A 25,863-nucleotide genomic window follows, 5' to 3' on the forward strand; every position below is an offset into this window, starting at 1 on the left:
TTTAATTTTTTCTCTTAACTTACAAATTATTTTATAATTAACCCTTGAGAACTGGATTCGGATTCGATGGGTGGATTTGAGGTACTGTTTGGGATTCGGATTCGAGATTCGGATTCGAGAAAAATGGGATTCGAACCATCACTAGTTTAAATATAATCGCGAACAATTAGTTATAGAAATAAACTTAAATCAAATCAATATCAATAAATTGTTAATTTGAAATGACAAAATTGGACAAATAAATCAAATTTTTTAAATTTATACTTTTAAAAAGCCCACCTTAACCTGTTTGATATTACAGAAGATTTTCTCGCACGGTGGTTGGCTGGTTCTTGCACGCTCGGCTCAGGCGGAACGTGACAAAGAGTCATGCTTTTTCGTGCGAGCAGTCGGCGTTCATCGATTTATAAGATGTTATCACGTCAAAAAACTCCTATTTGTTGAGAGATTAGTCATGTTCAGCATTACTGATCAGAAAATCAAGAATGAAATTGAAAATATGTAAATATATATGTAACACAGAAAAAAAGACTAATAAATGTATAAAAACAAAGCCCACCACTAAAATGAAGCATATTAATAATAAAATCATTAGACTACCACTTCTATGGGGTAATGTACTTCTATGGGGTAATGTCTGACAAGGGGTCTACAGATAAACGAAAAACATGGTTAAACCAATGTTGAAAAAAAAAGTGGTTAAAAATTTTTTTATCTTGACTATTTAGACGGTTTACATAATAGGTTCTAAAATGTTAGTCATAATTTACAGAAAAAATAGCAGTAAATATATCTAAAACAAAGCTGTATTTTACGTCACCCTCTTTTATGCCTAGCTGGACAATAAGTCAAATTTTTTTTTGTTGAATGTCAAGTACCACTCGTTTGTGTTTATTATTAGCCATTACTGCCTAAAGATTACGACAGAAAAACTAGGCACGCCAGTTATAGCTCGCGTGATTCACGGAACAGCCGCACCATGCAAGCGCCAACTTGAGCGCAGTTCACAAACATGCACAGCTTACCAAGGTGCATTTATAATTTGCTCAAGCAGTTTCGAAGTTTATAATGTATACTAACACTTACCAACTATGTATGCACTAAGTTTGGCAGCATTTTTCATCTTCAATCACAGCATAAAATGCTCTCACGCCAATATCTCACAAAAATAAAAATAAAAATAGTCAAAAATTATTTTTGTGTTTATGGTTTATGGACGTTATATATGGCACGATTAACCCGCGAACAGGATAACCTGGATAGCAGGTGTCTACTATGAAAAAATGGAGGATAAATTACTACTTTCAAAAGACAAAAAACTTTAGATGAAACAATGAACACAGTAGAGAGAAAACTTGGATCTGCAAACACATTTTCATATTTTTCCACCAAATTATTTACGCCACTGCTACAGATTTTCAAATTCTGAACATTCCGCGAATATGATTTATTTCATCAATATTTTTCCATATGTAAAAGCTCTTCTTACTAGTTCTTTTGTACACACATTTGATCTTTTTTTAAAAAGATCTAGTCATTGTAAAAGAGAAAAATTTTGTTTTATTCGGTTTCCCATTTCATCAACAGCAAAGATATCAGGAATGGAAACACAAGGTACAAATCAAGTACATAGGAAATAACAATTTTGGGGACGAAAATATGCATGGCGTGTGGCAAAGAACCATCCTTTAGGGATTTTGGGCAACCATCTGAACAAGAAAAAAAAATGGCCAGACCGAGATTCAAATCCGAGTTCACTTGGCACTCTGCTGGGGACTAAATGTTTTGGGAGCCACGCCGGCAGTCCCTAACCTGATGAGGAGACGGCAGTTCTGGAGGCCCCCTTGCGAACAGAGAGAGCAGAACCAGGCTGTAAGGGACGACCTCACCCAGGGCCGGACACAACGATATGTCCTCCACGGTCTGGAACAGCAGGGGACGGAACGACCGCAGCAGCCGGTACGACTGGCCCATGGCCGAGAGCTGCCCGCACAGCGGCGCCACCGCAAGCTCAATCTAAAACCAAACACACAAGCAAAAGGCTGACCGACACTGAATTGCAGTAGGGACGTGCTGCATTTCAACCTGATGGTGGAAGTTGCCTGTAAGTGTTTCCCCTACGAACTCCGTGACTTTGAAGTGTCGTATCTCTACGTGTTCACATCAAAACCCCCACTACTGTGTCCACACAGAACAGTGAATCAAATACATTCTAACAACCCATGTTTCTGCCCTCCTCACTTTGTAAATGACTTTATTAAAGATTTTATTAGGTTTTTATAATCAGATATTATATGTACTTAGGTTTTCTGGTATGAAGTAAATAACAACTGTTCATTCTTTTTTTTTAAAGGTATTTATGAATTTTTCAAATATTTTATAATCATTAATAACATTATTTTATTTTTATTTTTCTGATGGTTTGTTTACTTTATGTAAAAAAAGTTGTTTCAAGTTATTTTTATGTATATTTTCATTGTTAAGATTTTGTGTGAGTTCACTCAATTACAATTCTTCACAACCACAGAAGAAATCATAGTGAATACTGACATGGACAGAAAACACTACAGTAACATTACGTATTGAGAAACTTACAAAAGTAAAGTGATTACATATATATATATACATACATATTTATTTGATTTATTAGTAGTGGGACATTTTCTTTTCGGTGTTATTGTCACCAATTAAAAAACCATGAAAAAATTAATATATTAATATCCATCTAAAAATTATAATAACTACAGAGTGTAGTGATGGAACCTACCTGTGCAAAATCTGACGCAAGTTTCATCCGCCCTCCGTCTCCCAGCGGTCTGATGAGGCATACGTGTTGCAGAAACAACTCCACACAGCGACTCGCTACTGGAAGGCAACTGGAAATTTTTTTTTTAATATCATTAAATATTTTATAACGTTAAAAACAGAAGGGCACACTACTTCTCACCAAGTATCTGCAATCTGTCCGACTTGTTGGCTCAGTAGTTAAAAGCTTCAAGATGGTGAGCCAGAGGTCCTGGGTTTGATCCCTCACAAGGTGGGGATTTTTCACTTGTGAAATATTTGTGATCTGGATTTGAAATTAGGTGGTGTGTTGTTTCTCCACCTCCATACTGCAGAAGGCTATATAAATCATTGTAGAATCATCCTGTAGCCATCTCCTTGTGCTGATAGCTTAGAACATTATACTTAGAGTTGGTGAACTACTGATAATAAAAATTACTCGGTGTGTATGTCACCCTATCTGTCTCAATCTCTCTCCATTTTTAAAATCAATTAATATGTATAATATATATATTTTTTTATTATTTCAGGTTTCGTGGAGATTGAAACAAATTTTTCTGTCACTTGGTCTTTTTGTTCCAACCTACATAATTTATTAACCTTCGAAATATTTCTCCACCTGCATGCAAAGCCGAAAAGATTTTTTTGATCTGCAAAATTGTTTTGTTCATTACTTGTAGTAAGAGTTTGTTGTATGAGAAATATTTTCAAACACAAGGTTTATATAAAATTTAGGTGTCCAATATATTCAAACTGTTTTGATAATGCTCCTACAAATAAAAGTTATTCATTTGTTTATTTATAAGGATAAGTGTTATTAAGAAAAACATTTTAAAACAAAAGTTATCGGTACTAATCTTAGTAGGTGTAATAAACTTTTAATGGAAATATAATTTTTCATACCAAGGGAGTCAAGAGAATTCTCCACCTGCCAGGAAATTTAAAGCGAAGGTTTTGGCTGTGTTCACTTGAATACTATGATTAAAAGATTCATTGTTGGTTGTCGCCCCCTTTTTGCTCCCAGTGGAAGATGTAAAAGCGAGAGGCGGCCTGCCACAGGGCCTGCCGGAGAGGCTCCTCTCGACGGCCCTGGTGTGGGCACAGCTGGTGCCGCAGTGTACCGGGCGGTGGTAACGTGCCGCCAGCCAGGCTCTACGGGCTCCCCTATTGCGGCAGGGCATCGGGCTGGGCGGGGCACGAGCAAGGGAGCAGGGGTTGAGAAGGGTTGCTCTGGTGGCTGCCGCGTTGGTGCGGTGTGCTGAGGGGCTCGCGGGGTACTTCCAGTCCTACCCAAGCGCTCGGGCCATGGCAACTACAGGCAGTGGGGACAACTGCTGGTGGCTGCTTGGTCGCGGCCTTCTACACCGTCCTGGCCGGAGGGGGGATGCGTAGGGTGGGCACGAAGGAGGGACGAAGGACTTCGGCCGCTCGGCCCACCCCTCTTCCCAAGGCTCTGGAGGGGCGGCGAACAGGTGTGACGCCAGGAGCCGCCACGGTCCCGTGCGCACGTAGGGCGTAGCGGAGGGGGAACTGACGTCAGTGCCCCGCAACATCGGTAACACTTAACACTTGATATTAAGGTTACCAACTATTTCACCCTGACCATAAGGGACACTGAACCTCACCTAATAACGCGCCCCCCCCCCCTCCGGAAAAATTTGAATTTCTAGATGCAAATTGGTGCTATTTTATCAGTTTTGTATCTGAAAATAAATCATGCACCTGGTTGAAATATTAAAATTGTTTGTATTGGCCTAATAATTTTTTTGAGTGATGAATTTAATACATAAAGATATTTTTAGTTAACAAAGTATAAAAATTCCAGACAACTCATATATGTGATTGAACATTGGTAAACTTACTTCATCTCTCTCCAATGCAAAATGTAATCAGGAAAAAAGTGGGGAAGGGGAGGTTGCTAAAGCCACTTAGCCCTTCCCCCGCCCCCCTTAGATTAGAACCACCACTAGGGACAACAAACAAGGAACTTAAAAATATATATGTATTTTAATAAATGTATGCCTAACATATATTTTCTCATTTTTCATTTCACCAAACAAACCCAACTTTAAATTAAATATCATCTCGGGTATAAAGTACAATATATAACATGCAAGACACAAAAAACAATGTTTCACAAAAAAAACTTAACAACATGCTGTATCAATTTTGTATTACAATCAAAACTGTTATAACTTAAACCATGCATTGTATTGTAATAACATAGAGCTAGTTCAGATGCTACAACAGCATTTTCATCGCTAGTGCCTTGTTTTACAAATTTTCTGTTTATCTTAGTTTTTTCACTCGCATTTGCTTGTTGAACCGTGTTTCTATGTAACAATGTTGAATGCTGTTTTACATAGTTTTTGCCGCCGTGTGCTATTGAAAACTCTCTTTAGCAAAGTACACATTTGGCTTTGTAACTATTATCACTACATGTTAGCCACTTATAGTTATGTTCCCATCGAACTAAATAAACGCACAGCCGTTCTTTTTTCGCGGTGGCGAATCGCACATTTTTTTCAACTCAACTTAACAGATTTACTCAACTTTATCCGTTTTCAACTCAACACAATATCAACATAAACATAACAGACTAAGCGCGGACGAGTGATGCCACCTGTCGGCGTCAACATAAACTATTTGGTGGCCAGTGAACTGCGGAGTAAACGGAGCCTCGCAATGTCGCAATACATATAACATATAACAGTTGGTGCGGCGCAGGCGGGAAAATACCTTTTCAATTTTATGCAGGTGTGTGAATGGAACTTTAAACAAGATACGGGAAATATCACGTCCCGTCCTGCCTACGTATGGGATAATTCTTTTAGTCACAGAATACGGGAAATCCCGTACAATACGGGACGGTTGGCAACCCTACTTGATATTTTATTAAAAGAAGTGCCTGATCAACAAAAGTAACAACTACTAGGAACCTTAATTATACTATAAATTAATATAAATACTACATGTAATACGGTTTACTTACCATTTAGAGACAATTTCTCGGTTATCGAATTTCACCAGGTAATTATTGACTGCCCTAGAAATAAAACCTTGCAATTCTTTCATGTACAACGAACAGGGAGCTTCAGGTTTCTTCGAACTTTGGGTTGCAGTTGTCTCTGGAGTAAGACTCCTGCGAAGAAGAAAAAGAAGCAATGCTCATAGAAAACTAATTATACAACAGAAACAAGTTTTTGTTAAAAAAAATAATAATAATTCTGACTGCTTTCTGGATGTTATGCCTGCACTAGTGGTTTCTCCCTTGTGATTCGCGGCTGTCTACAATAGGTACCGTCTCATTATTTATCAGCTCATTCAGGATGTATTCTCACAAACAGAATAGCTGTGATTCTGTGTGCTGACAGTAAACATGTATCAGGAAGAAATTCAACCAGTCACGAAACACAAAAACTGCTACAGTTTTTTTTCAACATACAAAATATCCTTAAGTTTTTTTTTGCAAAAAATCTCAGCTTTAATGGGATCATGGTCTGAACCTATACTAAGACAAATTAAAGTGTAATGATGAATAAGTGTCAGTGCTTACATAGAGTAATCTTCGTTGTGCATGGTTAGTATGATGGCTTCAATGGAATCCCCAATGGAGGCCAGGAGCGGGCCGAGAATGTTCTCGGTCATCGCATCAACTCTGGATACTGACTCCAGCACCATAGAGAATGTCTCTTCTGGGATGCTAGACTTCATGTTTGAAAACATTCTCAGCACCTGTCCTTTCAGGTAGTACAGCAGGTTTGCAATCGACACGTTCATCATCTGGCCTGGTGTCGAAACATCTAGTGGAAACAAACATCAGAGACAATTACTGGTAGTCTACATAACAGTGCTCCGGAAGAAAGTTAAATATTCATACTTAAATTAGACCTGTGCGAAGCTTCGAATAAGTGAATCGATCGCTCTCTTTGCCAAGATATTTTCTATTCATTTTATTTGAAGCTTTGGTTGTGATGCAAAGTTCTGCATCTGATGTGAAGCTTTGCATTTGTTGCAAAGCTTTAAAACGTTGTAAGCCCAACGTTCGCTCATCAAAATATTTAGTTTACATTTTGCTTGAATAAAATTGGTTACTTTAAAAAAAAATTTAAAAAATGGCACTGTTTGCTTTTATGAATGCTCGATATTAATATTATGCATGGTTATTTCATAATTTTTATAAATTATGTTATACGTATTGGGCCCAATTGGTTAAATATCTTATCAGTTCAAACATCACAAATGTTAAAACAAATTATTTTTACTTCAATCCTCTATTTTATAAAATAAATGTACCACAGCTTCACTGAAAACAATATTTGCAATTTAATTTGACTTCACAAATATTTTAAACATTCAATTTAATCTCGTTTCGCATCAAAAATCTATTATTTGCAAAGGCCTAACTTAATCATGAATGAACTAATAAATTACCTAGGGCTTATGGTCTGAACGTTATCAGGTTCATTAGAGACGTGATACTTAAGAACATTTTAATATGTTAAATAAAATTATATTTATGTATCTAATACGTAAACTAATTTTTCAAAAAAGAACATTTTGTAAAACAACTTTTGCCTAATCTATTAGTTAAGAAGAGTAATCATGACAATATTTTTGAATTCAAGCATACAAATACAAATGTTTTGAAATTATGTACCACCTTGACATAACAAATTAAAGATGTACAAAAAATACACAGAAATTTAATTTTGTAGAGTTTATGACATCTTGGATGAAAAAAATTAGCTATGGGATATTATAAACTTTTCTTACTTGAGAGAAAATATTTTCAGATACATAAAATTTTTTTTCGCAACACGTAACTGTTCAGTAAACAGTACTTTCATTATTAAATTGGGGAATTTTGTCACAAGCAAACACTACACAGCAAAGAACTTACCTATGACCTGTGTGGCTTCTTCATCTGTTACGATCATCACTTCACACTTCGAACAAAACATGCGCACAATCTTGCTGATGTTCTGTGCCACAGTGTGAATCAAAGAAGCATCGACCAACGATGCACTCAACTGACTGGTTAAAAAAACAAAATACACTATGTTAAAAACCATGACAATTTCTTATCAACCACTAAAAAGAAAGGATACAATAATAATTTTCGTAAAATTTGTTTGTTATATCGAAGGAAAAAAATGAAGAGATTGGCTCTTCAAGATTTTATTAAGTACAACACCTTTTCGTATAAAGCAAAAAATATATAATAAAAAAATATACTTATTTCCTTTTTATGTTTTTTATACAATTTAAATATGTAACAATGGAATCCTAATATTAGTTTACTCTACTTACAATATTAACACACAATGTTAACTAATCTACAAGATAGTGAATATCACAAATATCTGAACATTCATTTTAGATTAAATTAAATAATTCAGTTCACTAATGGCTGGTGTTACCTAGTTCTGACTGGGCCTTGGCTGATGGTGTTATAATGAGGTTCACAGTAATTGACTATAATTACTGAGTAAACTCTATTCTTCCTTAAAAACCAAAAATTGAAGTAACCGACTTTTTAAAAATCATATTTCAATTTTTTAATAATATTTTTACTCTAACATATAACATGACTTTAAACAAACAAACAAAAAAAAAACCTAATTAAATTTTCCAAAAGAATACAACAATTTTCATAACGCTGTAAATTACTTTAATTAAGAAAGCCCTAATAAAGATAATTTATGTTTCCACTTAATTTCCACAAAAACTCATTAACTACCGTTTCATTTTAGTTATGTAAAACAACGGCGGCATTTACACAACCCTAATAATCCACCTCACAATTTTGAGCATTGTACGAATCCATTTTTAAAAAGAAAAAAATTGGTTAGATAAGTTTAAATGATTTTCTATAAAGAAATAAAGTCTGCTGGAAACATCATAGTTATTTGATAAGTTTTTCACGGAAAAAAATTGTGAATTAAGTAATACAAATAATTGGAAATATTTTTGCAGTCAGCAGCATATAGATATTGAAGCAAGTAACATTTATGGGCTGGATGTAGACAAAAAAAATTGCATTAAATCTTTTATAGTCAATCACAAATTACAAAATATTTACGTTAACTTTTAAATCCATTCACAATAGTTCAGAAGAAAATTTAATGTTGGTACCATTCCTTGCAACTGGCTAAAAAAAAAAATACAAAGAGCTGAGATGAGAACGGTGGTGATGCAGTACCTTGACATGTCCCTGACGAGAGAATCCACCTCTTCGTGGGTGGGAACAGTCCTGCCGGAGAACATGAGGTCCACCGGGTCCAAGAGCCGGGACTCTGACCGCGACAAATACGTGGCCTCAAACTTCGCAACCACGTCACGACTGCAAACAAATGAAGAAAAAGTCGAGCTGATGATTTTGCAAATTAAGGCCGGGTCTCACACTTCATACTGACTTTTCATTTTCTCATCATTGCTATAAATTGAGGGCTAATTCTATAAATTTAAAACTATAACTCTCTTACATTTTTTGATCTGTCACTATACTTTCAAGAGATATTTACTAAGGATGTTACAATAGGTAACAATTACAAACACTTGTGCAACGTTTCACACCCATTTGTGAGTCTGTGCGAAGCTTCAATTAAGCGAGCTCTTTTTAATATTTGATTCGACTTCACCACAAAATTTGCTATTCATTTTATTTGAAGCTTCAGTTGTGATACCAAGTTTCACATCTGATGTGTAGCTTCGCATCTGTTGCAAAGCTTTAAAAAATTGGAAGCCTAACATTCGCTCCTCAAAATACTTAGTTTTTTTGTGTGTTGTATATGTTTTGCTTGAATGAAGTTGTTTACTTAAAAAACAAAAAGGGAGGCACTCAGTTTGCTTTTACAAAATCTTATACATAGTTATTTTATAATTTTTATTGAATTATGTTATACATAGGGCCCAATTTGTTAATCACTTATTCAGTTCACACTTTACAAACATTAAACAATTATTTATGTAAATAAACCTCAGTCAAGATTCATACAGGTATGTAAAGATGGCACTGAAATGACATTGAAATGCTAATGTACAATACCAAACAAAATATTTTTACTAAAATAAAATTTAAAAACAAAATAGTACTACATAGTTTTTTTAATTTTTTTAATTTAAGGCTTGGTAATACTAATGAGATTTGTAAGGTGTTGCTTTGAAATGGGCTATCCTGCACTCCTAACATAAGTGTGATTTTGGAGTAAACCAACACAGTTATGTAACTACTAGAGGCAAGATTTAATGGTTTTATTTTAAGGCCAATTTTTTTTTTTAAAAACACAAGATTTTGTCGTCATCTTTTTTTTTTTTTTAATTTTTTTGTGAACACTATTTATTCACTGAGGTAGTTAATTTTCAACAAATACAACACTTACTTGTTCAAAGATACTTTCTTCAAAAAACATTGTCATTTTGACTGATACATCATGCACTTTAACAATATAATAATTGGTAATAACAATAAGTAAATAAGTATGTCTAACCACTGGGAATAAAAATAAATCAGCAAGTATATGTGTGTTTGTAAAATGTTCCATTGTCATAATATAAAAATTAGTTACTAATAAAGTAATAACAGTTGCATTATCAAAAAAGCAAAAAAAAATTTCAATATATTTAACACATACATTTCGGTACTAACTCCAGCTAAATAATTTACCTTCATTGAATTTAATATATTAAAAGATTATTTTTTTATCATATGAGTTGATTTTTGATTAAACATGCTAATTAATTTCATGATATGTTGTTGCATTTTGAGGCTTTGCATTTCAGTATTATATGCATATGGTATATAGACTTGCTTTTTTGTGTTATTTCGGTGTAATCGCAATTCATCATATAATCTTGTCTCTAGTATCCACTTAACTTACTTCAACTAAGCTTTGTAAACAAAGAATAAATTGTTAGTGCGTGGACTTTTACAGTACAGCACAAGCTCTTTACATGATTATGGGTAAGTTAGATATGCTACCGCATGAACATACATTGTAGTTATGGTGCAGACAATACACAAAAATATTAACATGGTGATAAATTGGAATTTAACATGCATTTAAGTACGCACTTGAAATTCCACTATGTATTTGCATGTTTAACAGCATGTTTCCATCACAAAATAAGGAGGAAAAAAAACTTACTTGATTCTGTACACTGTCGCACCAGATTTATTCTCGGAAGATTTTGCTACCCCATACTCTGTCTCGCCATTCAGCTGACTCGATGCTTGAAGTCTTTTGCACAGTTCCAAGTAATGGCTCAAAAACTTTGGGTACTCTCCTTCAAGAGCCTGCTTCACAAAAGACGATTCTGGAAAAAGATCACATTTAAAAATAACAATCATATAGTCATAATTTTAGTTGGAATCAACAGCTTTGGTTCATAAAGTACATGGTTAAAATATTCAGTGGTAACACGGGATATTAATGATGGTTTAAATTAGTATGAAAGTACACAATACACTGCCTTTGTAAAAGGGAAAATGATGATAAAATGGTTTTTAAAATGAATGCTAAATGCTTTCCAGTACAGTAAGTCCTCTATTTACGTCGTACCGATTTACGTCGTTTCGGATTAACGTTGCTAATGTTTGAGTACTCATGTTTCAATTTAAGTTGTCGCCGATTCACAATAACGTCGTTTACAATGACCGTAAATCTTTATTTTAACCAAAAAACCGTATATAATTCGTTTATAATTCTTTGTTTCCTTCGGTAGTTAATTTATGCTATGTAGCGTAAGCTACACGTTCACCGCTTTATCTTATCATACATCATGAGGGACGCTTCCTGCTCTCCGCTGCTCTCCGCGCGGTGATGCAATACTACCAGCCCACCCGCTCGGCCACCCACGTATCTCGCACGTAGAAGTGTTATTTACTTCCCGCAACGACAGAGCATTTTCTCCTACCCCTTTTCGTCCCAACTCCTTGGCACTTCAGTAGAGGTGTAAAAGTAACTAAAAAAAAGTGTACCCGTATGTATTCGTTACTATAACAATTAGTACTCGTTACTTTCGTAACGTTACGTCACTCGTTACTTCTGATACCGCATAACATGCTATGTTATGTAACAGCAACGAATCGAGTCGTATTTCCTACGCGTACAGTATGACGTCGCGTAAATAATAATAAATTGAATATAAACAATTAAAAGTATTTGATAATTAACAGCTTTTGTTAACCAAGAAACAATAAAATCTCATTAGAGCAGCTTTATTATAATATCTCTTTTAAGATAAGAACAAAAAACGTGAAAATACGCGATAATAAAAAACATAAACATACATATTTATAATTTGTAAAAAATACTTTCTTACGTTGTTTCTGTTCCAATCTCAAACTTTGTCTACACACACAATACCTTTAATAAACAGTAAAAAACTTGGACGACGAATTTCCAAATTATACTTTTCTTAATGAACAAACATCGTTCTTTGTAATGAATACGCGCACGCATGCGTAAAACATACGAAAAATGTGAGTAACGAAATGCATTCGTATGTAACGTTTCGTTACTCGTTACTAGATGCCGCACCCGTTACTCAGTAACGAATACATACGGTTTGCTACAGGACAGCTCTACACTTCAGTCGCTATGATATCATTGAGTTGGCCGGAGTTTTAAACGTGCCGTTGTTAACTTTATCGTGATTAAATGCGTTTGTAGTAGGCCTACAGTATCAGCTCACTGCAATTTATGATTTTTTCTTCATAAGATGTCTTCCAAACGACTATATATCTGTTTTTATATTTCAATCAATAAAGGTAATAAAGCAGCTGGTTAAATAACCATTCTATAAAGCAGAGAAGTACTAGTTGGACTTGTTTCCCACGCTGTCGGTTGTAATTTGCTGATAAAATTGCCCGTTGTCACGTCTGTATGCCAGCGCTTCCGGCCGACCTTGGGCCGTGGTCGGCCGGTGGCATGAAACATGGCTCATTTTGCGTCGTTTCTATTTACGTCGCGGTTTTCAGGAACGTAACCCTGACGTAAACCGAGGACTTACTGTAGTTCCGTAGCTAAGAAAAAAAAATTATTTTCAATTACAGTGAAATCTCATTACAATGTACCTGAAAAAACCCCACCTTTTTGGTAATAATAAAAATACATTATATTGAACTGTTACTAAATGTAAAGCATCGTGCTGGGACCGGAAAATATATAATTTAAAGTGAGAAATCCAGTGAGGTACTTGGTTTCACTGTACATTGACACCAGCACACGTACATACAGGTTGGTACTAGTAGAAAACACAAACAAAAGTGCAGATGCAAAATTTTCTTGTTCTAAAAAGCTTACTCAGGTGGAGAGAAACAGCTGAGAACTGTCTCTTAGTGTAAAACCTGCAAATTCACACAAAAATGTATTTTCTTTTTGTGTCTTTCTACAAGTACTAGTCTCTTGTGCACTTGTGCCGCTGCCCATTTTCTATTATTAAACACAAAGTTAACCTAGATCTAAGATTAAATTAGGACTGTCCACAGGATCAACAGAAATAATGAGGCGTGTGATAGTACATTTGGTCTGAATTAAACGCAGAAAATTAAAGTAACTCTTAAACATAACAGAGTTCACGGAAGGAAGGTTACATATTAAAAAAAAAAAAGAGAGAGAGAGAGAGAGAGAGAAAAAGTTATAATACATGTGAATTTTCTACTACATTCAATCTTACCATGGGTCACTTTTTGGTGAATTCCCAAAACATTAGCGATTAACGTAGGTGCAAATTTTTGAAAACGTTTTCACGTGAAAAAATATCTACAGCTGGTAGAGACATCATTGAAACATAACGCTCAGAGGGCAACGAAAAGTGCAACGATCAGGAGTGGGGTGCTCAATGTCAGAGAGAGAGAGGGGGAAGGGGCTCAGGGGTGGATCCTTCGATGACGTGTTTGATCATAGCACACTTGCGTACCTTCACATTCGTATACTTGCTTGCACACATTGTTATACACGAAGTTTCACTTGTAACACACGTGGCAGCCACACATTCACACGTTTTATTTCATGCAAGCGTATTACAAAAAAAAAATAAAGTTATTTCATGTTGAACCACCTGAAACTTATTTCTTTGTAAACTAAAATAATTATTAAGTATTGGGTTGAAGGAAAGGAAGATGTTTTGCGTGTGACTGCAGAGCGGCCTCACTGTGGGCGACGTGCTCCAGCCGCTTGGCGAGCAGGCCCGTGGCGGCCAGCCAGAAGTCCCCCGCCAGCCGCCCGGTCTCCTCGGGCTGCAGGCCGGGGAGCGGGGCGCCGTGCAGTTGTGCCCCCCCGCTCGTCTCGCCGTGCTTGCTGGCCAGCGCCCGCTGCAGCAACTCCACCTGCACAGCGCCAGCACAATCACTCCAACACCGCGAGCCGACAAGGAAAACTACCACACTTTATTTTAAAATTACTATTAACATCTTGTGAACAGAAAAAGACACAACAACTAATCAAACCGGGGTCAGGCCTACTTGATGAAATGCTGACCAATATATATACTACAACCTAAGAACTTTACATATACACTATTTGGGACATAATTCCCCCCCCCTCCCCCCCCATCTTCCTTTTGCTAGCTTCTTGGTTCTCCACGAACCTTTATCTACTCGAGTTTAGATCCACATATCGGGGATCTCCATTCTTTATTAATTTTGCTTATGATTCAATCAGATTCTACAGTCTTTACAATGATGCTTTAATCCCTGCAAAGTATTCTTGATTTGTTTACTTAAGATTCCAAAACCTTTTCGTTATTCACAAATCAATGTAATAAGAAATTAATAATGTTTCTTATTGTTTACTTTAAATTATTGCAAGTAATAAACCATTAATAAAGACGTGGCAATATAATTTAATATTCATACTAGCTAATGCCCGACATGCATTGCTATGCCTCTTTCAATTTTTTTATAATTTGTTTAAAGTAGGTACACATATACAAATCATCTCTATCTCTCTATATATGTGTATGTATGTCCTTCTATATATCGCAAAATATTCTCTCTCTCATACACACACACATGCATACATAAATCTCTCTATATCTCTATTTCTCTATATACCCCTTCCATGTTGGACGGAAGGCGGGTTACAGTCTCATATATGAATCAAGACTTTGGCATGTGAAATCTGTCCACCTGTAGGGTACAGATTTGCTCACTTCAGACCAAAAATGTGTTCGAATGAACATTTCCAATGCTCTGTTGGCGCAGTTTAGGTGCAATAAATCAGAGTTTATTACCATAGATGAAACTTGAATTAACCATTACACTCTGGAAACAAAAACACCATCAAAACGGTGGACTGGGAAGGGAGAATCAGGTCCAAAAAAAGAAAAGTCTGTTCCTTTGGCCATGAAAGTGATGGTAACTGTTTACTGGGTGGGATAGTCATGCAGTTGTCTTTAATTTATTATCTTTAAAAAGGGAAAAAAAAAAAACATGACATGAGCATACTACGCTTCATTACTTGACAAGCTGAAGGCAGAAATTGCAGAAAAATGGCCACATTTGCAAAACAAAAATTTGTTTCACCAAGACAATTCACAGCTGTATATATAATAAACCCTCAAAAGCTTTCGTACCGACTGATTTATTATTATGGAACTTCCTCTTTTTTGGAGTGGGTTGGCGTGATTCGGTCACATCTATTGGTAGCTGGTACTAGTTGAATGGTCACAATCAGAAGGGGAGTAGTGAGAGAATTCTATGTCATCTAGCGATGCAAAGGTATAAATGTTTGCTTTTGTTTTAACTCTATGACAAAAGCAATCCACACTAAATTTCCCAGGTCCACAACATTTAAAAGCTTCATAGTTCCAAACTTAACTTTACCTGAGAACAACTACTGTAGATGGTGTCGTAGATCTGTTCCAACGCTGCCCACAAGCGAGAACGAAATGCAGTCACTTCACTCGAGGTTGTCATCGGCACACGTCCAGGAACAGCTGCAACAAAAACAGATCCAGCGATGCTTCTGTAACTTACTTAAGAGGACCGAAAAAGTCACATTGTGCACGAATGACGAGAATACAAAAACAATAACGGAATCTGAACGATTTCGCAGAATTCGATAGGTTTGTTTTGTTGGCTGGATATTTTCATTACAGAGACCTGAATGTACAGAAATAGTCATTACAGCTTAAAGTTTACAAAAAAAAATGCAAACAGTTTTTCATAAAATAAGGGCTTGAAACCAAAAAATTAACAAATATGAAAACCATTTGGCCGTAAAATTATTAAAAACACATTTCAAAAACCCTCTTGAATATACAAATCTTAGAAAGAAATACATTTCATTGATTTTATTTTACCATTGCATAACTACTATATGTTTTAGTAAGTTAAAATTATTTAAAATTGTTATATATTTTTTTGTTGTCAGATTTTTTTACTATAAAGGTTTTTCTTGTTTTTAATCTTTTACAACTAAAGTTGTTTCATATAATTTTACTTTTTGGTTTGAAACACTTATTTTATGACAAAATGTTTTCAATTTAAAAAAAATTTACACTGTTTGACTATTTCTATACATTCAGGTCTCTGTGATGAAAATATCTAGACGACAAAATAAACCCCATCGAATTCTGTCACGTCATTCAAATTGTATTATAGTTTTTATATTTTCTACATTCATTCATGATGTAACATTTCCAATCCTCTTAAGTCCGCATGGTACAAATGGCACATGAAGCAGATGTTGCTAGCCTTAGAGTGGGATAATGGATAATCAACAAAATAAATGGATGAATTGAAGTTTAACATCTCAGCCACATCAATGTCATTAGAGATGATGAGTGATGTGAATGGAGCAGTACTGGTATGCCCTAGAGCAGGCCATAGCCAGGAGTCTGTGAAGGAGGAGGTCCAGTGAAACAATTATATTACTTTGTATGAGTAAGTTATCTTTATGATTAATTTTTAAAAGAAAATTAATGGTCGCATTAAAATCTCATGGAACAGTGGACTTTTAGAACACCACCATTTTACACATAGAACTGTGTGTTATGATTTAGATAGAGAAAAGAAAACTAAATTTATTTTATTTTATTTTTACTTAGTTGTTTTTAATACTCTGTTCTTAAGTAAATTGTTCAGTTATTTCATTAAAACATTTCATAAATACATAATGTTATTTGCATAAGGCATGCTTGCAAAAACACACGTGCAAACTGGCTTTAAATGTATAGAATACTTGGAAAAAACATTTCTGACAAATCGGGCTATAATGGATAGAAAATACTAATGTAGCCCTCTAAGGATTATGATAATTAATCCTTCCAAAATAATATTTCTGTAACCTTATGTATCAAGGTTGCTAAAATTTTCTTACTCAGTCAACTGATTTTTTTTTTAATCCTGGAAGGGAGGGGTTTGGACCCCAAGGACATCCCTCCCTCCTCGTTACGTCCCTGCTTGGTGCAAAGAAACAGGTGTAGGTACCCCAAAAAAACTCACTGCAAAGTTTGCCATATTTTCCCTTTGCAAAAATACGGCCTTGAACCCACCGGGAATCACACCCGAGGAAGAATGAGGAGAAAGAATAAATAACGTAAAAGTCAACATTAAGAATGACTGACCAGTTAACACACTACATTATTCAAAATTTGGTGTAAACTTTTATACACATTACCAGCTAAATGCAGCTCAGCCTGGTGTTTAGCCACAGAATTTATTGAATAAAATTTATAGTTAGTGCCGCAAATATCCACAAATCTTGGTCAACTGAGGTACAGTGAATTTCTCAACAGATAAGTTCCTTTTCTAACCCACTTAGAACTAATAACTTGTGCTAAATTTTTTGTACTTTTTTTTTTATATTAATGTCTGGATCTCAGTGCATGTTTCAAACAGTAACTATGGACATGGAAGCAAAAATGGACTGTGTTGTACAAGATAATGATCATAATTATTATATTGCTTGCCAGAATGCACTTTACCTCTGGTCCTGGCTTCTGAAGAAACTGTCTGGGTCAGAGTGTGAACATCCAGCATGTCATTTATCTTCTCAGAGACATTTTGCTCAGCCAACTGCACAACTTGCAAGACCGATTGTTTCAAAGTATCGAGATGGAAAAATACTTGGATAGCTGTACCAACCTGGAAAAATGTTCCAAACTCAAGTAGCCATAGGTCACATAAATCACTGATCTTGCCTACTTTGACGAAGCTTCAGCTTTGACTGCCTAGAACCACCATGCAGTACATATAGCCAGCATCAAAAGAAGTAATATATAATGAAATATAAAACGAAAAAGTATTCGTACTACAGTACCAAAACAAAAGCAGAACCCATGAAAGCAGCAGAATCTTACCGCAGAACACTGATATCACGAAACTAAACACCTTCACAATTCTATAAATACTTAAGCAGAAACTAAGCTGTGACTCACAATGTTATAATCAGTTAAACAAAGAAGGAAAACATCTAGTTACAGTGAAACATCATTAATACAAACCTGAGGGTACAGAACTTTACCCACTTTGTAAAAACAAGGTTTGTAATAATTATACTACTTTCCCACATTGCACATACACAAGACCAAAGAAAAATATGTGTATTCTTATACTGCTATGTACATATTACAAACCTACATTAAAGCATTCTCTTAAGTAAAAACTTGGTTGGCCTACATAAAAGTTAACACAAAATTATTTACAATTTTGGATGGTATGTTGCTACAACTTATTACATATCTAACCGATCACTGAAAAGATTTATGTAAAAAAAAAATTAACTATTTGGTTTGCTTCTCATATTTTTTTAATACACGTTTAACAAAGTGACAAAACTGGTCAAAGGCTTTGATTGTTTCAGTGTCGATATTGCAGGAAAGTGTAAATTGAGGAAAAACTCTTAAACTCATTGAATACATAACCAAACATGATGCCAACCAGCGCAACACGGCGGCAACAAAACAGATAATTGAAAACGTGTAGAAAGAATACTTTTACTTTGAACAGCTTTGTATTCTTGTTAGTAAATAAGTTAACAGTAATTTCCTAACAAATAATGAATTTCAACTTTTAAAAAAAAAGTTTTATACGATTAACAAAGTTTTTGGGCAACTTTGTCAGGAATAATAACGTATATCATACATAATATGGAGAAAATGATGGAATGTAAACATTTTATCATATTGGATGGGAAATTGTATTGTGTGAGAAAGTCTTAAAGTGAACTTTACATAGTAAACGAGAAATGAATAGCGGAAAAAAGTAATTTCCGTGATGTAATTTGAGGGAGAAGTACATACTGCATTGCATTTACTGACACATAAATGGAACCTAAAGAAAGTGTCGTTAACTGTGGGAGACATAAATACCAAGAATGCAAATATGAGGTTGCACTTTAACGCTTTATCATCACTATTATCAAATATTAAAAATACACTAGAGTCCCGTTATAGCGAGGTGTCACGGTTCCGGGTTTGATCCTCGCTACAACTGTGTCCTCGCTATAGCCGAATTAGACAAATTTTGGCCCCCACAAAATAAAAATTAACCTAAAATAGTTTAAAATTGTGTTTAAAACAGTATAATTGGAAAATAACAGGTTATATTAACGAAATATTAATTTCTGTGAGCAGATGTGTGAATTCTCTTTAAAACGATACCCCATAAGTACGGATGCGATCACCGATTGCGTCAAATTAACCAGAATACCCTACCAAGCCACGTAAGTATAGCATCTCAGCCTGCGGCCGACGCAGCATTGTCCTGCTATCTATCGTCGACGCGGGCTGTCTGCTGGCGGCCATGTTGGTTCGGGATGTTGCTAACAGGTGGTGCTAGTGTAGCGCGACGATTTAATTCCTTACAAAAAAGCAGGAGTGCGGCTGCGGCAACGCACGTACGCCTCAAACGAAATAGTCGCTGAAAAACTATACTTTTTTCATTTAAAGAAACCTGTCAACTTTTTTAGAAAATAAATTTGGGATTAAACTCAAACCATCACCACCCCTTTCCCGGACAGATACCCAAACAACTGACCGAAACAAAAGTTACAAGAAAACTGCCCTAGCGTTTCGGAAATAAATACGGTAGTGCCTACTAGAGGTGTAAAAGTAACGAAAAAAATGTGTACCCGTATGTATTCGTTACTATAACAATTAGTACTCGTTACTATCGTTACGTTACTCGTTACTTCTGATACCGCATAATATGCTATGTTATGTTGCAGCAACGAATCCAGTCGTATTGCGTACGCGTACAGTATGACGTCGCGTAAATAATAATAAATAGAATATAATCAATTAACAATATTTGATAATTAATAGTTTTTCTTAACCAAGAAACAATTAAATCTCATTAGAGCGGCTTTTTAATATTCTCTCTTTTAAGATAACAACCAAAAAAAACGTGAAAATAGGCGATTATAAAAACAAAAACATACATATTTCTTATTTGTAAAAAAATACTTTCTTACGTTGTTTCTGTTCCAATCTCAAACTTTGTCTACACACGGCACAGATAACTAACGGAAGTTTGATAAAAGAAAGAAAGGATGGGATTCTATTTTTAAGCCACGCACTTAGGTGGCGACTGCACGGCTGAAGAATGTGACAGGCGTCAACGGCAAGATGTCTAGTGTCGAGCGAGAGGGGTGGAGATAAAGCAGACAAATAACAAAAGCGTGCTTCAAGCGATCACGCCGTAAATTCCTCAAAAATATCTCGTTATAGCCGTGTTCTCGCTATTACCGTGCTCGCTATAACGAGATTCTACTGTACGTAAAACTAATTGGGCCATGATGAAACTTCGAATCACATATTATCCGGTATTTCGTAATATACAAACAAATTAACTCTGAACAGCCTATTCATGTTACCAGGGATTTAAAAAGGTTTGGAATAACGAGGATGTTGATTAACAGATATCGTACTAACGAGGTTCACTGTAATTGCTCTGTATGCAAGTTGTTAGTTTGTTACCTTAGTCGTGCACTCTCGTACACTTGAGAAGACTGATAATCAAAACAGTTTTATTTCAGATAACTGGAGTAGTTAGTTGCACATGCATAATAATGCTATACATACCTGGGCTTGGTTTTGAGACTGGAGTCCTTGCGTGAGCATTAGTTTTCCCAGCCGCTCCACTTCACCTCGGTGAGTCCGGATTGCCCGCTGATCCTCCTCCAACACCTCAAGCCCAGATAAGTCTAAATCTTCAGACAGCTGAGCTGCAAACACACAGTGACAATAATTCTCTAATATTCTGTAGTCTTTTTGTGTGAAAAATTTCCTTAAAAATATACTTATAAAAATTATAAAAAATTTAACTTCATTAAATATTCAAAGTGCATGCCGCATTGATAGTACACAACATTCTGACATTTGTTAAGTTTTCATAGGTTTCAGGTATTAATAATTGTACAAAATGACATTACAAAAAGTGTTAATGAATAGATAAGAAAATTTTCCGTGCTTTGTAGAGTTAAGAATAGCTAGAAGCAAAACTGTTTAGCAAACAAAGTACCTAAACAATAGTGTGTTTCTCAAAAAGTTAATAGTATATACATCACACCCGTGTTTAAATAATTGCCTTTTGACCCCTTTTACCCAAACACTTCAGCAACCACTGTTCGCTCTTGTCACGAAATGTAAACATGTTAAAATACAAAGCACAATAGTATAATAAGCACAAAGCTTGGAAGTAAAGAGAACCAAAACTTATGGTCTTCCACTTTTGTACTAAGTATGTTTTACTGCAGTAGATATACACGTAAAATACTATTTCTGTTTTGTGTATTTTATAGCCATGATTATTTGTATCTAATCACGTCAAGAGTGACGAGCTGCTTCTCAAAACTATGGCTACGGTTTACCATAAGTAATGGTTTAACTTAATTACTAATTGTAAATTAATTAGCCTGTATTTTTACAGTATCTAAATGGTATCTATAAATGATATTATACTAGGGCGGAGATAGTCAACCTGCAGCCAGGCTGCCATTTCTGGCTAGCCAAGATTTATGTAATGGTCTACTTCACCAATGGAAAATCACTTCTCGATTCCTAAATAAATTGATATCAAACATGACAATGTATTCTTGGCCAATTTAAATAGCTATTAATGAGTGCTGTGGTTTTACAGATGTGGTTCTCAGTTAATTGTCTTCATGTCAAATCACAAAAAAAAAACATTGGCAAAACAAATTAGAGAAGAAAGGGAGGAGAGTTGCTGATATGAGAGAGACCACATAAGATGCAAATTGACCAACTAGATTTTTACATTTTTTGCTATCTGTCCTTACTATTTAAAGGTTTGCTACCCAGTACTACAATTAAAAAAAAAAAGTATGAATATCTGCAAAGACAATCATCAGCACAATATCATATTTCGGGAATTGGCAAGAGCTGAAATCTGACCAGTCTGAATCACTACCACACATTCAGCAAGCAAGTTAAATAGGAGTCTGTCAGTATTAAAAATAAAAGGTTTTTGTGAACAATTTTATATTTCATATTCGTGAATAATTTTGTGTTTGTTTCGACATGTCTTTTTGTTATTTATTATTATTATTTGATGCCAACAGACAACACCAATTAAAACGCATTCACAAAAATTTTAATTTAAAAAAAAAAAGGTAACATGTATGAAGCTAAGATTTATTAAGAAATTTAGATTTGTTTCCTGCAACATAACATTGCATTGTTTTTATATGTAACATATTTTATTACGATTAAAAATATTTTTAGTAATATTATAGATTTAAATTTTTATGCATATGATCAGTTGGTTTAAAAAAAAAAAAAACAATTTTCAGACATAAAAATTTACTGTTTTAAGAAAATGAATTAATAGTTTTTTTTTTCCAATGTTCTTTCATTTCACATATTTTTTACTATGTTTATGGTTATATATATATTTCTATCTTTTTTTCTTTTTACTGTTTTTGGACTTCTGTTAAGAGTGAAAAAAAAAGTTTCACTGTATGTTAAATTGTATGTTTTAAAGTATTTAATGTAATATATATCCTCATACTAATTATAGTTAGTATTTTTTTCTCTTTCACGTTTACATTATTGTACTCCATTAAATTTTGTGTCTTGCTGCTTACTACTGTAATACTACGGTATTATCAGACTAACTGAAACTGTTTGTTATTGTTTTACGTTCGAGGTTAAGGGCAAGCTTCAAGGTCGCGGTTGTGATTCACGGTCACCAGATAGTGCTGGGGTGGAGCTGAGAGCGAGAGATAGCAGACAGAGATAAGACCGTGGCAGCGAGTGGGCCGAAGGGTGGAAGGGGGGCGCCGGCGGGATCACGTGTTCATCCGGTGTTGCCAAATCTGTGTCCCACTGAGGAGCACAGGCGCGTGCCTGGCTAGGGGTGGACCGTTAGGCGAGCGACACTCACTCAGCAGAGCTTCAGCACTAGAAGCCCGGGACAGCAGGAATCATCATTGGGCATCGTATAGAGCAGGATTTTTTTGAAGATGAATTCAGATAATACGACATTGATAACGTTTTTTTTAAATTATAATCCTACAACCAATGGTCAGTTAAACCGAAAGCTATCGCATGTCACATTCAAGGATGACGTGCACTTACACGTCCCATAACATAAGCCCCGTCACTCTGGCGGGTTTTCCTACACACACACATATAATTTTATGAACAAACCTTTTTTTTTATTTAAAATATTTTAACTTATCCACATAATGTATGCGAATATTACACTTATGACCAAATGTTTGAATTATGTTATATATATATGTATATATATATATATATATATATATATATATATATATATATATATATATATATATATATATATATATATATATATATATATATTCGAGTTATAGGGCAGGACTATTTTCATAATATTAAACAATTTGTCTTTTATTTAAAAATTTACAGTAGTCGAGATGCGTTTCTTGAAATAAATAAATATATTATTTTTTTTTTATTTTTATATATTTTTTTATTTCAAGACACAAATATTTCGTAAGAAATAAAACACAATGTACATACATACATATACTTGCTACACATTGGCAATATAACGAAATGTAAAAAATGAGGACCTAATACAAGGATGTATTAAAACTTAAGTTTATAAAAGAATTGCCAAGTGCAAGTACAATATGCAAATCAAGTACTCCGTATCGTTCATGGATATGTGTTCTTAGCTTGCAAACTTGTAAACTGAAAAATCTGTTAATTAGTAGTATAAAAATAATTTATTATAATTAAATATCGTATTCCTTACACAGAAAAAAAATGTTTTTGGACATTTACACAAAATTCCTTTAGAGATCGGTTGCCAAGAAATGAAATATTTCGTAATATTACAAGAGAAAATATAGTAAATTTCTACAAAACATTGTTATGGTTATTTTTGAATTTATGATTTGCGTTTTTCGAAACAAAGCTGGATATTTACTGTCGCGCTTACGAATATTGCAATATAATATTAAAAATCGACTTTTTTGTACAAGAGTACATTTTTGAACCCTTGGAAAATATAATAATATTTAGTAATTTGACTTCATAATTGTTTATTGTGCTTTTGTATGTGCGCATTTAGTCTGGAAATCTATACAGGGAATAGTTTACAAATAACTTTAACTAATTCAGGTACTGGGACAACCCAAAGCATAAATGCCCGGGCAATAATACAATCCCACATTTGAAGCGATTTGCTTTCGTGCAAATGTACAGATTTACAAATATCTGTAATTTTGTGTGCATGGATATTTCAGTTTGATTGAAAAAAAATTACAGAGTACTGTCTAAGCTTTCTAGTATAAGAATCAACAGTGTTTCAGTCATATATTGGCTGTAACCACGGTAAAGTTAATATGCTTGACGAGCTGTCAACTTTGCAGATGCAGCGTTCCTAACGAGCTATGTAATATGTGAACATGGAAATTTTTATAGTTTGTCTTTTATGATCTACAAGCCAGTGCGGACAAGACCTACAAGCAAATGCGGACTGACAAATGACCATATTAGACAAAACAAGGTTGGTTACCAAATCTGTTAGACCTTTTACCTGAAACAGGGACGGAAAAGTAAAAAGAGGCGAAAGAAGTATAGGAATGTATGTCCGGGCCAGGCGCCAGGCGCTGGTGCCGGTGCCTGGTCAATGACCGACTGACCTCTGACGTCATGGCGGCCATCTTGGTCTCAAGAATTCCTCAAAATGACTCAACATTCCTCAAAAATGACAAAATTTCTAAGAATTTCCCGTTTTTCATGGAAAAATTCCCGTCTTGAAGGAAAATTTACCGTTTTTAGACCTTAAAAATACCAGCGGCTAGAAATATCCATATTGAGGCTTAAGCATCCATGTCTACAGCCTCCGATAAGAGCCCGTCTACAATAGTCCGAACCTGTGCGTGGTCCGTGTCCTTATCCGAATGTGAGTGACGTCACATTGTCTCACCGAAAACTGCCCTGTTCACAATTGCGATGTCCGATGTCCGAATGTATTGATTTCTAAAGTTGTCACCAGAGCGCAGTAAATGTGCCAAACCAAATGTTTTTCTTTATTGTTTTGATGCGTTGTAGTTTGAGATTGAACTTTTGAAAGTTGTGGGAGTTCAATATTATATATTTATTCAGTAAGGCAAAGTGGCAAATGTAAATACTAAAAAATGAACTCATATCACATTTCAAACGGGAACCGGAAATTCAAATATCGTGAGTGTTCTGTTCTTTTTCTGTGTCCGCAGTACACAGGTTGGGGCAAAAAGTTCAAATTGACGAATGTCTTCGGACCAGGTAGGTACGGACCTTCGCCCACTTGACGCATGACGTCAGAGGGTCACATGGACCAATCAGCGACGAGTGTCCTTCGGACACAGTTTAGGACATTGCTATTGTAGACAGGCCTTATGCCTCTGGCGTCATCATTGAATATGTTATGTAAAATGACGTCACCGTTGCAATTTCCGTTACGGCAGCCATCTTGAAAATCATTATTTATTATCCGATTATAATGAAAAAATTAATTTTTTTTATTAATATAACTTTTTATATATTTTTTTAATTTTTTTCATTAAAATCGGATGTTAAATAATGATTTTCAAGATGGCTGCCGTAACGGAAATTGCAACTGTTACG

General features: G+C 35.0%; 1 protein-coding gene across 1 annotated transcript in view; it reads right to left on the reverse strand.

Moving 5' to 3' along the window:
• Positions 1–25,863, reverse strand: part of LOC134528304 (conserved oligomeric Golgi complex subunit 5) — a 70,469-nt gene that overhangs the window by 4,954 nt on the left and 39,652 nt on the right. Inside the window, exons 5-15 of the mRNA XM_063361816.1 lie at positions 20,821–20,963; positions 17,722–17,881; positions 15,617–15,729; positions 13,945–14,119; positions 10,935–11,103; positions 8,990–9,130; positions 7,688–7,821; positions 6,341–6,587; positions 5,777–5,926; positions 2,768–2,876; positions 1,813–2,016 (exon numbers count right to left, since the gene is read on the reverse strand). Coding sequence (XP_063217886.1) covers positions 1,813–2,016; positions 2,768–2,876; positions 5,777–5,926; positions 6,341–6,587; positions 7,688–7,821; positions 8,990–9,130; positions 10,935–11,103; positions 13,945–14,119; positions 15,617–15,729; positions 17,722–17,881; positions 20,821–20,963 — 1,745 coding nt within the window. The remainder of the gene's footprint in view (positions 1–1,812; positions 2,017–2,767; positions 2,877–5,776; positions 5,927–6,340; positions 6,588–7,687; positions 7,822–8,989; positions 9,131–10,934; positions 11,104–13,944; positions 14,120–15,616; positions 15,730–17,721; positions 17,882–20,820; positions 20,964–25,863) is intronic.

This window comes from Bacillus rossius, chromosome 1 (assembly GCF_032445375.1).
Source record: "Bacillus rossius redtenbacheri isolate Brsri chromosome 1, Brsri_v3, whole genome shotgun sequence".
NCBI lineage: Eukaryota > Metazoa > Arthropoda > Insecta > Phasmatodea > Bacillidae > Bacillus > Bacillus rossius.